Source organism: Triplophysa dalaica, chromosome 9 (genome assembly GCF_015846415.1).
Source record: "Triplophysa dalaica isolate WHDGS20190420 chromosome 9, ASM1584641v1, whole genome shotgun sequence".
Taxonomy (NCBI): domain Eukaryota; kingdom Metazoa; phylum Chordata; class Actinopteri; order Cypriniformes; family Nemacheilidae; genus Triplophysa; species Triplophysa dalaica.
In genome coordinates this window covers 1,122,751-1,139,527 of record NC_079550.1, presented here as the reverse complement: position 1 = coordinate 1,139,527, position 16,777 = coordinate 1,122,751, and the positions used below count along the sequence as shown (strand labels likewise).

The window sequence follows — 16,777 nt, the reverse complement described above, 5'->3', positions numbered from 1 at the left end:
CAGCAAAGCAATGACAAAAAAAAACTGAACAAAACAAAATGCAATACTTCCTAAACTCTGTCTTTATATTGAAAAAACAGTTTAGGTATCTTCCTAAAATAAGGGTTGGTTTTATATTCATATTTAAGGAACGTTTGCAATTGTATTATTAATATAACAAAATTATACACAATTGTAGTATACATTAGTTTTTAACAGTATCTCTCTTTCAAAAGTAAATGGTGAATGTTTTTTCTAAAATGATGTGGTTAAATTATTACAAAATTCATATTACCTGAAACCAGCCATGTTGTAAAGGAAAGGAAACAGTGATGCATCAATCCTGTACGTATTTATTTAGCTGGCTTGTTTTTTTATCCAAAGTGTGTTGCAATAAAGAATTAGTCGATCTATTAATGTCTCTGAATCTCAGAAGGGACAGTAGAGGTTTACCTACAATACAAAACAACAGCCAAAGAAACCAATGAGTTGAGAGTCAGACCACAAAGACCTTACTTCTAGCTTGACCTGATTTTGCCAAGTGGTTGATGTCCTCAGGGCAACATATTTTGTTGACCTAAGGACAACATTTTTTACAAATAATACCTAAACCCACACCAAACCCCAATCTTAACCATAACTTACCCCTAAAATCAGAGGGACATGAAAAGTGAAAAAAAAAATCTGAAATTGGTTGATATAAATGTTGTCCCAGGGTCAAAATGATTTTGGACATGAACCTCTTGGTAAAATCAAGAGACCCTTACTTCTATCAGCAAACTAATGTCAATACAAACAATGTGAAAGCCTCTAGAAAGCTTAGTCTAAAAGTCATCTGTGAGAAGTTTGGTCCACGTTTGGAAATACAACATTTGAGTTTTGCAGTTAATTGTGCACATGACAAGTCTGCTTATTCTGTGAGTCATTTTCAATGTGGATTTGAAAATGCTATACGCTCCGTGAAATTATAGATCCTCTGCTCAGTATTATTAACTTATCTCTGTCATTAGGATATGTCCGGAAAGCGTATAAGGTGGCTGTTATTAGGCCCCTTATCAAAAACCCTCAACATGATCCCAGAGAATGTTAATGTTAAATATAGATCTCAAATCTTTTTCTAATCATTTCTAAAGTACTTGAAAAGATTTGCTTAACAGGACTAGGTGCTACAATAACACTATTTCACAGCAGTTGAATTGCCCAAAAGGACATTTCCCATGCCTTATGCAGGGGGAAGCAGTCAAGAAATCACAAGACACCCTCAGCCAAGGGAGGCCCACCGCAGGTTGATCAGACCTGGGTGTGTATCGCATTGTTATAAGGTTATATGGCAGCCCAGGCTGTGTCCATCCGTCTTAACCACAGCCATTGGCTTCTTCTTTCTGCACCACCGGACAGTTCTTGATTATACTCCACTGGACCTGTCCTCTGAGATTGACCTATTTGTCAGCTATGGTGACCTTAACCCGTCCAGTGACTAGTGAACTGTGAGTCATGAAAACATATACACCAGAAGCAGTGGGCAGCTATCACTGCAGCTCAAAGACACCACAGTTGTTACCCGCTGGCCCTGAGAATCGAACCAGCAAACTTCTGGTCACGAATCCGACTCTCTCACCATTAGGCCACAACTAGCCAAACCGTTAATGCGTGCTCAGTTCCCACGGTCTCGTATGGCATACCATTACGACACATTACCAAAATCAACGCAACCATATGCGCCAACCCATTGGCTAAGGCTGTTATGGCCCCGCTGGCTCCGTCAATGCAAGCTCAGTGCCCCTGGTCCCGTATGGCATAACAATACAAAACAACACCCTTTTATTACTTGGCAGCCCATATTGCGTCCTTTCGATTCAACCACAGCCAGTGACTGTTTCTTTCAGTGACAGTGGCAAGTTCTTTGACTACAGTCAATTGGGCCTGTCCTTTGATCCCCACTTTCTTAAGCAGCCTTCTAGTGGAATTGGAAACATAGCCCCTGCCGCCCACTTCGAATGGGAACACTTTCACTGTACATCTATGATCTTCAGCCTCCACTGCCAAGTTGGCATTCCGGAGATTCTTTCTTTCAAATGCTTTGTTAATGTCCTCTTCCCAAGGTAGAGTCAACTCAATTATTGTATGGGCAGGCGAATGTTATGGACAAACGAACACAGGTGTATTTTATTGATGGCATTTTGAATGCACAGAGATACCGTGACAAGATCCTGAGGCCTATTGCTGTGCCATTCATCCAAGACCATCACCTCATGTTGAAGCATGATAATGCACGGCCCCATGTTGCAAGGAAGTGATCACAATTCCTGGGAGCTGAACACATCCCAGTTCATGTTCCAATTCCTGCAACTATCCACATATTAGAGCACATTTTAGAGTAGCCTTTTATTGTGGCCAGCCTAAGGCACACCTCTGCAATAATCATGATGTCTAATCAGCATCTTGATATGCCCCATCTACAAAGCGGATGGATCTCCGGCAAAGGAGAAGGGCTCACTAACACAGATTTAGACAGATTTGTGAACAATATTTGAGGGAAAGAGGCCTGTGGTGTACATAGAAAAAGCCTTTGAGTTCAGCTCATGAAAAATGGGGGCAAAATAAAAGGGTTGCATTTATAATTTGGTTCAGTATAGTTTTCCTTTATGTTGCTTATTTTCTTTCTAATTAACTGGTTAGGGTTAGGGGTTAGGGTTAGGGTCAAGCTTGTAGAGTAGTGATGTGAAGTTCGGATCATTTTATTGACTCGGACCTTTGAGTCTCGTTCAGCAAAATGAACGAATCTTTTTTCGAGTCATATCGTTCCTTTCGTTCATTTTAGCAAAGTATAATTAAAATGTTACATGTCACTTTCCTAACAAATCTACTACTTAGGCAAACGTTGATCACATTACAACCAATACAAAACTATAATGCTATAATAAACAGAAAATATTAATTACTTGTTTACCTTGGTATTTAGTCTGTGAATAGCTCACCTCACCTCTTATCTTGATTAATTTGTAATTTCACTGTATTTGTCTATCAATAGACAAACACTAGGGCTAGGCTATGCACCCGTTTGTTAGGAAGGTTGTAAATTAGCTAATTTATCTGTCCAAAGCTGTCACATTACAAAAGACTGAACGACTCGAACCCGAAGACTCGAGAGGTGAACTAATCAATTCTCTTTCCGGCTCTGATTGCATTTGTTTAGCGTTCAGGGATGTCACGTTATGAACAAACGACTCAAACCCAAAGACTCGGGAGGTGAACTAATCAATTCTCTTTCCGGCTCTGACAGCATTTGTTTAGCGTTCAGGGATGTCACGTGATGAACGAACGACTCGAACCCGAAGACTCGAGAGGTGAACTAATCAATTCTCTTTCCGGCTCTGACAGCATTTTTTTAGCGTTCAGGGATGTCACGTGATGAACGAACGACTCGAACCCGAAGACTAGAGAGGTGAACTAATCAATTCTCTTTCCGGCTCTGATTGCATTTGTTAAACGTCCGGAGCATGTTGCACAATGCGCATGAGCGACTGAACGAATCACGTCCCATGACGACTCGTTCTTCCCGAGTCACATTTAAGATTCGTTCAAAATGAACGAATCGTTCACGAACGACCCGTCACTATTGTAGAGATGCAGCAGGATTGCAAGAGGGGAACTGGTGCACCTGGTTGGGTCTGGATTTAGTTTCTCGCCACTGTTTGCATTTTTTCTGCTAAGCAGCGGGTCCTGACAAAATGTAGTTTAAAGTAATATTAAGATATAAATTATTACCTACTCTCTATATATAGGAATTTAAAGTCTGCATTATATGTTACCTTCTTCTATCTTTTGTGTGTGTCTGTTTATATATTTGTGACGCAGATGGGTTGTTCATGAGTTAAGCACATGTATGTTGTGTGTGTGTGTGTGTGTGTGCGTGCGTGCACGCATGTGTCTGTTTGTGTGTTTAACTGTCTATAAGACATTTAACTCTCTTCTTTGCCCCATTCCTCCCCCGCCCACTTCATCTTTAACTGCGGAGGACTGCGGAGGAATGATGAACATCATTCATCGGCAAACAATTCTCAGCACTTCAGACCTTGGTACACTCTACCCTCACTTCAAACATTGAACTCTCCCTCAGGTTGTTTCGAACCTATAGAAATTTTATTGAGCTGATAAAAACAAGAAGATATTTGTAAGAATTTCAGACATTTTCAGTTATGCTACATAAACATAAATATTGTAAATTTTGTTTTTCCGTTGAACACATAGTGAGATATTTTGAAGAATTTATGAACACAAACAGTTTTGGGGGAACCTTTGAATACAATTTCATTATTCCTACAATGGCAGTCACAGATGTCACAGATTTGAAAATTGCTAACATTCTTCCAAATATCTTTCTCTGTGTTCATAAGAACGAAGTAATTTATAAAGGTATGAAATGACATGAGGGTGAGTTATGTGAATGGTGAATGTTATGTGGCTCTTCAAAAAATATTTGGCACTTGCACCCCCTATAGGAGCAAATGGCTTAATTTATTTATTTTACATTTACATTTAGGCATTTGGCAGATGCTTTTATCCAAAGCGACTTACATTGCTTTATCCTATACATTTTACATAGGTATTTGCAATCCCCTGGGATCGAACCCACAACCTTGCGTTGTTAACGCAATGCTCTTACCACTTTTTTGTCTGGTGCCCTGAAATACGTTATCTCCTTCGACAAAGAAGCAAAACTGTGACCACATCTATGTCCTGTTAAAGCTGCTATAGTGCTTCCAAAGGGAGGGGTGGAGTGAGCCTTTGGCTGCAATTCTCAATCTCACCGCTAGATGCCACTCCAATCTCTACATTGCTCCAAAAACTCACCATGAAATGGCAGTTGCGATTGACTTCTTTTCCGCATCGTGACGTGTATAAAAGTGAAACGGCTTCTGAAATTAGAAAACAATGTTGACGTCATGTGGTGAAGAGTTGTTGATGAGAGGGGTAGAGGAGTTTAACGTTTTTTTATTAAAGATTGCAAGTGCAAATTAATTAAAATAATAATAATGGCGTGCACGGATAAATCATTTATAATAAATATATAACAATGATGACACACAACTAAAAGAAGGACTTTTATTTTGACGCTTGTCAGTCAGAATGTGTACGGTGCATATGACGGCACTTCCGGTGTGCAAGAGAACTTCCGTCATCAACACAAACATCTAGTGGCTAGCGATTACTAGCTGATGATTTCTTTTTACACTACACACCTAAGATATACCAGTTTCACATATTAAACTCGTTTGGACAGTTGTCTGTTTGTCAGGTAACACGTTTTCATTTTTACAGACACAACTTACGTTATCTGATCAAAAACGATGTCAAATGAAACAGACGATCATTTAACGGAAGACGTTAAACTCTTAATACGAAGGACTCGCTGTTACAGTCATGATATTTGATGATGTGCTTTTCTATAACGTCACAGTAGGACATTGAGTTCTTCTCTGTGAGTGACGTGAAAGTCTGATGTAGAAACATGTCATGACATTGTGATGGGAAAGCAAAGCTTCTGCTTATATTTTACGTGTGTTCGTACTCTGTCAGTAAATGATAAACATTTTCCACAGTAAAAGTGTGACACCTTTTCTCATTAAAATATTTTATATAGATTTTTGCCACTCTTGTTTTTAATCCAGGCCACTGATGAAGCTATGTTTATCTGTGATGTGTTTGTTTGGTGAAGCATGAACTCTGGTGTGGAGCGCAGGGGCATCAGCATCCAGCAGTCAGATCTGATGTGTAAGAGAGGATGCGGCTTCTACGGTAACACTGTCTGGGAGGGTCTCTGTTCCAAATGCTGGCATGAAGAAAATCACTGTGCCAAAAATAAACAGATTGAGGATGATCGAGCTTTGGCTGAGAGGTGAGAGAGACACATTTTTATTCATAATATTTAAGGGTAATCATATGATTTTCCCTGCGTGTAATCACTATTAAATTGATTTCATCAAAAGTATTTCAAATCAAAAAATTGTTTCATATTCACACACTTTTGCCCTTTAGGTAATCAGAATGTAATTGCATTCAAACGCATGTGTTTTCATATCAATAAACTGTGAAAGCATGGTGGGGTTAAATTAATAGAAACAAACTAGCGTTTACCGCAGACAGTCCACGTGATGATTAGCTGTCACCTTTACAAAAAGCACAAGAACATTTCAAAGAAATGGAAGGACAACACCACACACATTTTAGAAAGATATATATTTTCTGGGAAACATGTGCTTAAAAACTGTGCTTAAGTTCTTTCAAAAAGGTCATTTTGATGTTTACACATGAACAACACTGATGAATACAATCGTATGAAAAAAATTATAAATAGCTACACTCGCTTGACGTTGACTGAAATCAAACTAATAATTGTATTTAATCAAAGATGTTATGATGTCCTCTTAACTGCATTATGAAACAGTGATGTGCATACGTTCAAATCCATGAGGCTTAAAATGTAAAGTTACGAGGTTTTGAGATTGTGTAAAATCATATATGGCAAAACTATGATTTTTACTTTCATGCTGTGTTTGTGTGTGTCAGATTACAGAGGGAAGAAGAGGCAGCGTACGCCAGCGGCCACCAGGGGGCGCAAACACAGACCACCAGCACATCATCCAAAACCGTGCCCATGGTGAAGAGACTTTTTGCCTCAGCTCCCAAAACACCTGCGAGGAGAGGTACACACTTGGAAAAGAGTGGTCAAATATGAAATGTATTAAACTCTTGATGGAAATCTGCCAAGTGAAGTGCTTTTTGTTAACCCAGGGTCAGTTTGTGATAAATCTGTGGTCAGCATAATCATGGGTTATCTTGTTTCTCGTTTCACGCTGCATATGTGAATCCTGTAAGGTAATGTTCTTATTTGTGAGGTCAATAACATTAACCACATTTTTGTTTCAGAAGGCCACAAGGGCCGATATATAATAGTTATAGTTTAAATTTTTGATTGAGCTTAACCTTTTATTTTATTGCGTCAAAATACACAAACTCAGAATACAACCTTTCTTGACCAATTCACTAGAAGTTAACTGGAAGTGCGATGCAACATAAGCAGTTAAAGTTTTTCCAGGGTGTATTCCAGAAACATTGCACACACTTCTGTTTTTATCGTGAACCTTAGCATCCAAAATCCTTTCACACTGATGAACAGGCAGTAGATTTACATAAACTTCTCCCGTAGCCTCACTACTATTCCTCTATGTAAACATAACTATATTGTTGAAATTTAAGGAGGTATGTTGAGCGTTCTCTCATTTGTCCGTCGCCTTTTTCAGGAAAGTGAATGTAAATGTGCTAGAAGATTGATAACAGTGTGTCTTGTGTAAATGTTTGACAGATGCTGCAGGTTCCAGGAGTTCTTCAATCAGTAAGCAGCCCAGCGTTGAGTGTGATCATGTGACACAACACTTTGTCGACTTTCTGAAGACCCTGCCAAAACCTGCGTATGACATCTTCAAAAGGTGTCATGCCTTCACAGAAAATATTGCACATAAAAAGGTGATAAAGAACAGAACTTATATGTCAGCTTCAACATTGCATTTCATTAGCGTTACAGAAGCACTTGTTGGTTTCTGTTTTCTGAAAGAACACGGTCTGGCATATGTTCTCAAATATCTTTAAGATGACTTAAATGCTACAGGTTACGGCTGTATTTACAGAATACAGAGGATGGGAGCTCAAATCAGATTATTGATGATTGTGTGTTTGCTTTGTGCCTTAGGTCTTGGTTTGTGAAGATTTCTCAGAATCGGTGCAGGACTTCTATCAAAACATGTCAGAGTATCTGCACACCAACTTGAAAGGTAAACATGCAAGATAAAGTTAAGAAATCAATCTCTTTATTTAAACGCCTAGTTTTTAACTGATTATGTAGAGACTCATGTAGTGCCGATGTCACAATTACCTCACGCATTGGCTGAAAGCGAAACAAAGGCAGCCAATACAAACCAGCACAGAGTCTGTGATCTAAAGAGTTTTTGCTGTTTTGCAGTCTTACTGTTTTGTGGAGTGTCAGAACCGATGAAGTACAGGCGCTAATCTAACATTTTAACATGACGACAGCTGTAGTTAAACACGATAAAATCAGACTGGACACAATCGATCGTCAAAAATGCTTGATATCGCTTAAAGGTGACATCATATGAAAACCCCACTTTTTTTGTGTTTAAGTGCTATAATTGGGTCCCCAGTGCATCTAGCAACCCAGAAAACTTGAAAAATAAGAACCCAGTAAGTTTGTTTTGGTGTGCTTTTCCCGGGAAGCATGTGAGAAATCGAGCCGTTCAGATTTGGCTCCGGTTGTGAAGTTCAAAGCGGATTTTATTATAATGTTACCGCCCCTTATTCTACAGAGTTCCACCCACCGCGCTCCGCCATTGTTGTTTTCACTAGCGACAGCGCTGTATGTGACACCATGGCTAAAGTTCATGGACAACATGCAATTAAGTCGCTGCACTGAGTCCAAACCTAGGAAGAGACAATGGTGGATTTATTTTATTTTTAGAGGAAATCCCTTAGAAACCATTAGTAAAAACCTGACTGTTTGCGTGAATCACTTCAAGCCAAAGTGCTTTTTCAACCTGGGACAGTACAAGCACAGTTTTTCTTCAAGAGGAATTGAGATCGATTGAACGAGTCAAAACTGCCGATGTAAGTAATATTTATCAACAGTCTGAATTGACGTAAATGTACCATATAAATATGAGGATAACGTCAGCATATGATAGCGAAGGGAGCTAAATCAGTCACAGGCTAAATAGAACATTAAAAGCCAGTGTTAAACTTACTGTATATAAGTGCAGATGGACACTTGGAGTTTAACTGTATGAATGTTATTACATTATGTGCATTAATATGTTTTGCTGCGGCAAGATGTTTGTTTTGCTAATGAACAGGGGCTTACACTGCAGGTTAGTTTAGTTTTGAACGTCTTAAATCAATCGTCCTTAGGCTGAAAAATCATTCACAGCTTACTAGTTATGCTTTCATGTTGTGTGTGTAACGTTATAACTTGTCAACGACAAGCGCTTAACTCTTTCACTGCCATAGAGTTATCTCGTCATTTAAAAAAAGCGGTTCGCCGCCAAAGACGAGTTTTTACGGCAATCAGTGTTTGTACTGTTGTACAGCAGGAGAGCGTATATGTTTTAGCGGTTTTTAATGATTGTTCTGAGTGTAATCTGGGCGTAATCTTTGACAAAAAACATTCATTATCTCAGCTGTTTAATCAAAATTATGCATTTTTGAAGAAACCTACCCACATCTACGGAGTGATAAAAAATGAACAAATGAAGATAGAAGAATACGGTTTCTTTTGTTTAAAAGTTGAGACTCTGTTCTTTCATTTGACATATGTTTGTCCGTATATTCTTTGATTTACTGTGAGCCATTAAAGTTGGGTGAAAATGTTAAAAAACGCTGGCGTAGGATGGCAACTTTTTTTTATCAACAATCACGGTCCCGGACAATGAGCAACATCACCTATTCAAATGAAATCTGATTATCTACCGTCATTGTCCAAAACAAGCTAACCAAACATTCTAGCTAGAGATAGTACATGGGTCAGGGGAATTTTTCTGCCTCCGGATATGGTCTGCCCATATGTTTACTAACAGAAAAAAAGTCTGTAATAAAAATAGACTGCAGCGTTCTGTGCGTGTGAGGTTAAAATCTATCATGCTCTCAGTAGAAAAACACTAGTGGTTCATGTTTCAGGGTCGTCTGATCAGCGTGAGATGGTGATGGGTGAGGTTGAGCGTTATGTGATGGGTCGTCTGTATGAACAGCTCTTCTGTCCTGAACACACAGATGATAAGAAGAAGGATCTGGCCATGCAGAAGAGAATCGGGTGTGTACATGCTAAAACCATCAAGTAATGACAGATGATCTTTCTCTTGTTAGCTAACATGCGTTACCGCTGACTTTTGTGTATGTGTTTTAGTGCTTTGCACTGGGTGTCTATTGAGATGTTGTGTGTGCCGGTAGATGAGAAGCTTCCAAAAGTTTCAGACAGTGTGGAGAGAGCCATGACAGGTACTGACGTGATTAAAAATACTGACACACGACATGACAATTTCTGATGCTTTTTTTATGCTATAGATATTGTCACAATTTTTTATTAAATGATCAAATATTAACTTTCTACCTGTTTTCCTTTATGTTAATTACAACTTTTAGTTTGATCTTACAGTTTTTTACAATTCTCAACTCAACTTTATTTATATAGCGCTTTTTACAATTTTCATTGTTACAAAGCACATGTACATGAGACACATCGACTATAAGTAAAACAACTAAGGTCATATACCTATAAAAACAAGAAAAAGGTGAAAACACAAAAGACAGACATACAAATGCTCCACACACAGAATATGCATACATACTTACACACATTGACATAGACGCTCACACGCAAACACACACGCACAGTAAAAGCACACATTTGAGATAAAGCAGAGAGAACCACAGGTCAAATATTAAACGGACTATAAATTCCTGTATGCAATATTAATTATGTAAAACTTCTGAATTCTAAAGCAGCCCCCTCCGGCCCGGCAAATAGTGCAAAACAATATGCAAACGGTGGCGAGGAACCCAAAACTCCAATCGAGAAAAAAAACCTCAGGAGAACCCAGGCCCAACCAGGGGATTCCAGTTCCCCTCTGGCAAAAGCTGCTGCCTCTGCACAAGCTCAACAGTGCTTGCACAACAAGGCTAAATATAAAATAAATAAAAAACATACTAATAAGCTAAATTATAGATTTAAGATTATCATTAACAATCTAATAGCATTTGAAATTTTGTAGTGAAATCGTGTCAACTCTCCGCGTCCTGTATCCAGCTATATCATCTCAGCTCTTGTCAGGTCACCGCTTCCCATTCTCAGCTCTGCCATCAGGTCTGGGCATGAACTACATCCTGCGGTAACCTTGGAACAAAAAGACAAGACTGGCTGAGAGTAGAGTACTGTTCTGCACTCTTTGATGCAACAAGTACATCATTTTGTTGTTGGATGTGTTCCTGGTTCCGGTTGATCTAAATAATGCAGCCTAAATCCTCTGAGGATTAATATTATGGAAGTGTAGTGTATGCAAGATTAAAAAGATGTGTCTTTAGTCTAGATTTAAATTGACAGAGTGTGTCTGCCTCCAGGACAGTGCAGGGAAGAATATTCCAAAGTTTAGGCGCTAGATAAGAAAAGGATCATCCACCTGCACTTGATTTTGAAATTCTAGGTATTACCAACTGACAGGACGCCTGAGAGCGTAATGCACTTGGAGGATTGTAATACAATAGAAGTCCACTCAAATACTGCGGCACTAGACCATGTAGGGCTTTATAGGTATAACAATTGATGTAACAATTTTTCCGATACTTTTTTTATTTTTTCTAAACTCTTAACACCGTTATCACAACATCTGGCTGTAAAGGCAATACAATTAGCACATTTATTTTTGCTATGACACAAAAAGCAAATATTTAACAAGCTTTAACTTCTTTAACACACAAGCTCAACCAAGCCTCATCCGCACTCCATACCCTTTTGCGACCCAGATGTGGTCCTAGCCCCTCGGAGATGCGGTTCTTTCTCACCCCACGACAAAGGCGGCTCTCCTGATGACGCTCACATTTGTCAAGAGGGTAGAGGACCTACAAGCAGTCACTGTGTTCACAGATTTCCTAGAACTCGGGCCCGGTGATTGTCACGTGATCCTGAGTCCTGGCCCAGCTACGTGCCCAAAGTTCCCACCACTCCCCGTTAGAGACCAGATGGTGAACTTGGAGGTGTTTCCCACCGGGAAGGAAGACTCAACCCCATCTTTGTTTTGTCCAGTACGCGCATTGCGCCTCTACTTAGACTGCACACAGAGCTTCAGGAGCTCTGAGCAGCTCTTTGTCTGTTAGGGAGGTCAGCAGAAGAGGAGGGCTGTCTCAAAACAGAGATTGGCGCACTGGATTGTGGACACCGTCACTACGGCGTACCGATCCCAAGATCGCCCGTGCCCACTGACAGTGAGAGCTCTCTCCACCCGAGTATAGCCACCACGCAGGCACTGGCTCAGGGCGCCTCTCTGGCAGACCACCTTCGCGAGGTTCCACAGTCTCCGCGTAAAACCGGTGTCAACTCGAGTCTTGCAGAGCATCAGGTAGGACCAGCGGCCGGTAGGGCATATTCCTGCGAAAGCACCTTCCCCCCCTCCTAGGTGGGTCAGCGTGCTATTTTTGCCTCCTTTCTTCCCCCACTGGGTGAAGAAAAGGCATTCCATCCATCACTGAGGACCTCCTTCGAGCGAGCTGCGCAGACCAGCCCTGCCCCATTAGGCCGGTTACCAGCGGAGTTATCTACGCATATCTCTAACAAAACCTAGTGCTCCAGACGTTGTAACCCCCCATCTGTTGCATCCTCATGACTGGTTCCCACCTTGCCACAACGCCTGCCGCCTGCTGCAGCAGTCGAGAAAGGTCTAAGACCACTCTTCCCAAAGATGAATGAATGCAGCACGCCTTCTCCATTTTTATCCCCGGATGTCTGCGGGCGGAGTCTGGCATGCAAATTTAATTTGCCAATTTCATTGGCCTTTTCTAAACTAGTCAGAAGTTGATAGATTCTCAAGGGCGAACCCCATCTGTCGGTTCAACACAACGTCTCGTTCCCTCCATCAGGGAACTGAGGTTACATCCGTAACCAAGACGTTACAGTGTAATGTATGCCCTTGGCTTTAGATCTACATATTTGGAATCTTGACAGGAAGTTAGAAACAAATACTTTGGTATGTGTATTCATAATTGCTTAATAATTTTCATGAAATTGTTAAAAATTAGAATTAATAAATGGCACAACCGTATAACTCAGAGCACAAGTTATTATAAATTTCAATTTGATGTACTCTCTAAAATTTAATTTAAATAATTTAGTTGTTTTGCTTTAGTTGTTTTGAAAATATTAAAACTGGTTATGCCAGTAAACAGATATAAGATAATTCAAATTTAATGACTACAGGAAACATGTAATTATATTATTATAGTACATTTTTACATAGGTCATACATGACATTTAAGTTTTACTCCTATATTATATAGCATAATTGTTGTTGACCGATGTGAGAAATCGAAATGTCACTTACTAACACTAAATACTAACACATAGCTAGCTAGTTTAAAGATAATAAACTAATCATTCGGTAGTAAGCAGTTGCGAGAGCATTGAGAGAATCACGCTCGTCAAAGCCTCTGCTCACGGACTGAGTTTTTGCTCAGGATTCTTTTCAGCTTGCGGATACTGTGCTGCTCGCTCGCAGACTATAAATGCTCCCTCACAGACTATAAATGCTCCCTCACGGGGCAATTTTCAACACGTGGCTATCATCATGCACGTTTGGGCAGATTCCATATAATATACTCTATATAAATTCCATAAAATACCATCTCTACTGAATTGAATCAGCACACAATATAATAGTTTCTTTTACCGACTCACGGTGAATGGTTACTTCCCTATGAAGGATACATCTAATCTACCTCATTTTTGCTTTAGAAAGGAAACATGTCACTATGGCTAGCAGCAGGTATGCGACTTGATGGCTCCTTAATCAACTCCTCTTGCGACTGAAGTGGCAAATCTCGCCAATTGCAAGACAATGAGGTCATATGATTTCATTATTCTACAGGATGCTTATCACGTTTCTCTCGCGGGGCACTTTAAAACCTTGTTTTTTAGTCCGCTCCCTATCAATTCAATTAAAATAAATGTTATTTATATAGTGCTTTTCACCATGTGTATTGTTCCAAAGTAGCTTTACAGGAGAAAATAAGAAAAACTGAAAAAACACAGAAAATGTAAAACAGAGCACAGTGCATGGGGTTTATAGAACAAGCAAGATCATTCTGCTAAATAATATCTAATAAAAGCAGTCTCCCGGTGTGCAAGCCTGTGGCGTGTGGCGAGGAACCCAAACTCCACTAATAAATAATTGGAAAAAAAAAATATATCACTTCTTGTACTTTTGGTTTTCATTTCACAGACCTGATCGACATGGACTCTAAACGGGTGCCAAAGGAGAAGCTGGCATGTGTCACCAGGTGTAGCAAACACATCCTTACAGCCGTTCAGTGTAGTCAAAAAGCTGCCGCCTCAGCAGATGATTTTCTACCGACTCTTGTCTACATCATCCTGAAGGCCAATCCACCACGCTTACACTCCAACATCCAGTACGTCACACGCTTCTGTATGCCCAGCCGTCTCATGAGCGGAGAGGACGGGTATTACTTCACTAACCTGGTAAGCCGTCACCTCTTACAACCTACTTTTGTTTTTTCTTCGTGCCTTTCATCAGTTCTGTCTGTGTTTTTCTCTCAGTGCTGCGCGGTGGCGTTCATCGAGAAGATGGATGCACAGGCTCTGAACCTGAGCTGTGAAGACTTTGAGCGCTACATGACCGGCGGGGAATCTCCACAGCGCCCGCTGGGCCTCAGGGCTTCTTCCTCACAGAATGGCTTCACAGAAGAGCCCGGCGCTGGCATGCCATCAGGGCTTCGGCGGGAACGGAGAAAGGAAGAGAGATGTGACCTTGAAACTGATCTCATCCAGTGGAAGGATGGACAGGTACTCTCTGGGTTTGGAGTCTTGGAAGAGCCGCCTGTGAGGACACAGACCTCCAGCATCTTCACTATTGACTCTGATAATGTCGAGGGCGACAGTCTGCCTCCTCCACTACAGCCACAGAAGTTTGGCTAGATCCGCAGTTATATTTCCGTCTGTGAGCAATCAGGGGTTTCTGTACATGTGATACTCTCAATTCAGACACTGACAACACTCAAGTATCTCTCATATGATTGATGTCAGATTCTCCCCTAACATCAAAAGAAATGAAACTCCCGAGTAGATCTTCATTCTATTTCTTGTGTTATAGTGGGTATGGTTTATATATCTTTTGCACAGTATTTCGCCTTTAGAAAGGTGACTGAAATACACAGTATAATTTATTGGCGTTAATAATAGAGATTATAATAATCTCAGTTACTTTTTTACATTCTCTTTGCATCTTCATTACTTGGCTGATCATTATTTTCAGCATTATAGCTAAAACCGCAGATATGGGGCAGTGTAAAGGTTTGCTATTACACTTGAATGATTTAAAGCACGATGAAGAGAAGAAGAAAAGTAACTTTGTTATTGTTGAATAATATATGATATTTATTTACTGTTTATATAACTTTTAAGGAAAAGAAGTTACAGTATGAAAATCAAATTTATGAATAAATTGGAGAGTTATTTATTTGAAACATACTGTTTGTTGTATGCAGAGGTGTGTTACTATTGCATGCGTGCATTGTCCATTTGTATTGTGTGAAGCCATAAATGTGATTTAAAATATGAGAAATTAAATCATTAAATGAAGAGAATTAAAAGAAAGGAGGCGTAGCTTGTATTTTATTCGGTCAGTGTCATGATTGAACTTCTCACATGTATGCAGATATGGCCTTCTTTACTGGGGTGTTAGGAGATTTTCAGTTGGTTTGTTTGATTAAATATTATGTATAAATTCATTTACATCTTGCTGATTTGTGTTGTTCAAGAGTATCTGATTTCAAGTCAAATCTGTCTGTTGCTTATGAGTCATTTGTTGTGCCACTTTGTGTGACTTGAGTCTAAAGTCCTGTTGGCACAGGGTTTATATTATCTGGTGGGACCTCGTGGGATTTAGACTCAATTCACGTTTGAATTTCGTGTGGCTCTTTCACACGACAAGCGATGCCTGTTATTTTACTTGATTTCGCTGACTTATACTGCATTCGAGACAATTTAGGATATAATGAGGTAAAATATCCCACATCGGACCTTAATCCGTTCCAGTCAACCACCCATCACATTCGTATGTTTACCACGTGATGTCACTATGAGACGCCAAGAGAACCTTATATGATTGCTAATCAAACGTAGGAATTTGTTCCTAAACAGTTTCTGGATAGATTGTTGATCGATCTGCCCCGAGTTCAGAGGTCGGATAACCGTTCCAGATGTTCACTTCCAGGATTGGGGTCGGCAATACCCCAAATCCGAGTTGTCTCGAACGCATCCTCCTGGTTATGATATCAAGGTATTATGTAACATGGCAATTTTGGACTTTGGAAATGTCTTAAAGTTGGTAGGAAATTTAAAATGATCAGTTTTATTGTTTTACACAGTATGCATTATAAATGATTTATCCGTGCACATCATTATTTAAAAACAAAAAATTGCATTTATAATCTTTCATTAAAAACATTAAGCTACTCCGCCTCTTGAAACGACCTGTCTTCACTTCTGATCACAAGGAATGACACTAGGGCGGGGCTGCAATGACGGACACATCTCACCTTTTAACAATCAGTTGTTGGTGGATGAAATCAAGTCCCGCCCTACATTTCTGCTCATTTCAGAAATAGTTTCATTCAGGTATATGTCACGATACAGAAAGAAAGACTATCGCTACGTCCTTTTCATGCTGAGTTAAGAGGTCTAGCTTAATGATATATCATTACAGAAGAATGTTTCTTGCCGCATGCTGCTATAAAGGTCATTCATCTCCAACCTTGATAAAAGTGATGTACAGACGTGCTCAAATTTGTTGGTAATCCTCCACAAAAAAACGAAGAATTCACAATTTCCTCAGAAATAATTTGAAACTGACATCCTCCATTGTTTATTCCATATTTAATAGAAAACTGACTTTGCTTTTGATTTTTTTATTAAACATAATACTGTAAATAATAAAACAAATGAAAATGT

The 16,777-nt window shown here is 39.7% G+C and overlaps 1 protein-coding gene across 1 annotated transcript; it reads left to right on the top strand.

Annotated features, from left to right (window-relative positions):
- The first annotated feature begins 5,128 nt into the window (after window positions 1-5,128).
- rabgef1l (RAB guanine nucleotide exchange factor (GEF) 1, like) lies at window positions 5,129-15,421 on the top strand. Its single transcript, XM_056757169.1, has 9 exons — window positions 5,129-5,278; window positions 5,699-5,878; window positions 6,550-6,686; window positions 7,346-7,506; window positions 7,730-7,811; window positions 9,724-9,856; window positions 9,950-10,041; window positions 14,031-14,287; window positions 14,366-15,421. Exons 2-9 carry the CDS (start codon window positions 5,700-5,702, stop codon window positions 14,741-14,743), a joined length of 1,419 nt encoding a protein of 472 aa, XP_056613147.1. The 5' UTR covers window positions 5,129-5,278; window position 5,699; the 3' UTR covers window positions 14,744-15,421.
- Window positions 15,422-16,777: the final 1,356 nt, after the last annotated feature.

Bases quoted from the DNA above. Each gene is read 5' to 3' on its own strand.
- rabgef1l (XM_056757169.1), top strand. From the start codon at position 5,700: ATGAACTCTGGTGTGGAGCGCAGGGGCATCAGCATCCAGCAGTCAGAT. The intron at 5,879-6,549 runs GTGAGAGAGACA...TGTGTGTGTCAG, and splicing joins GATCGAGCTTTGGCTGAGAG to ATTACAGAGGGAAGAAGAGG. The intron at 7,507-7,729 runs GTGATAAAGAAC...TTTGTGCCTTAG, and splicing joins AAAATATTGCACATAAAAAG to GTCTTGGTTTGTGAAGATTT.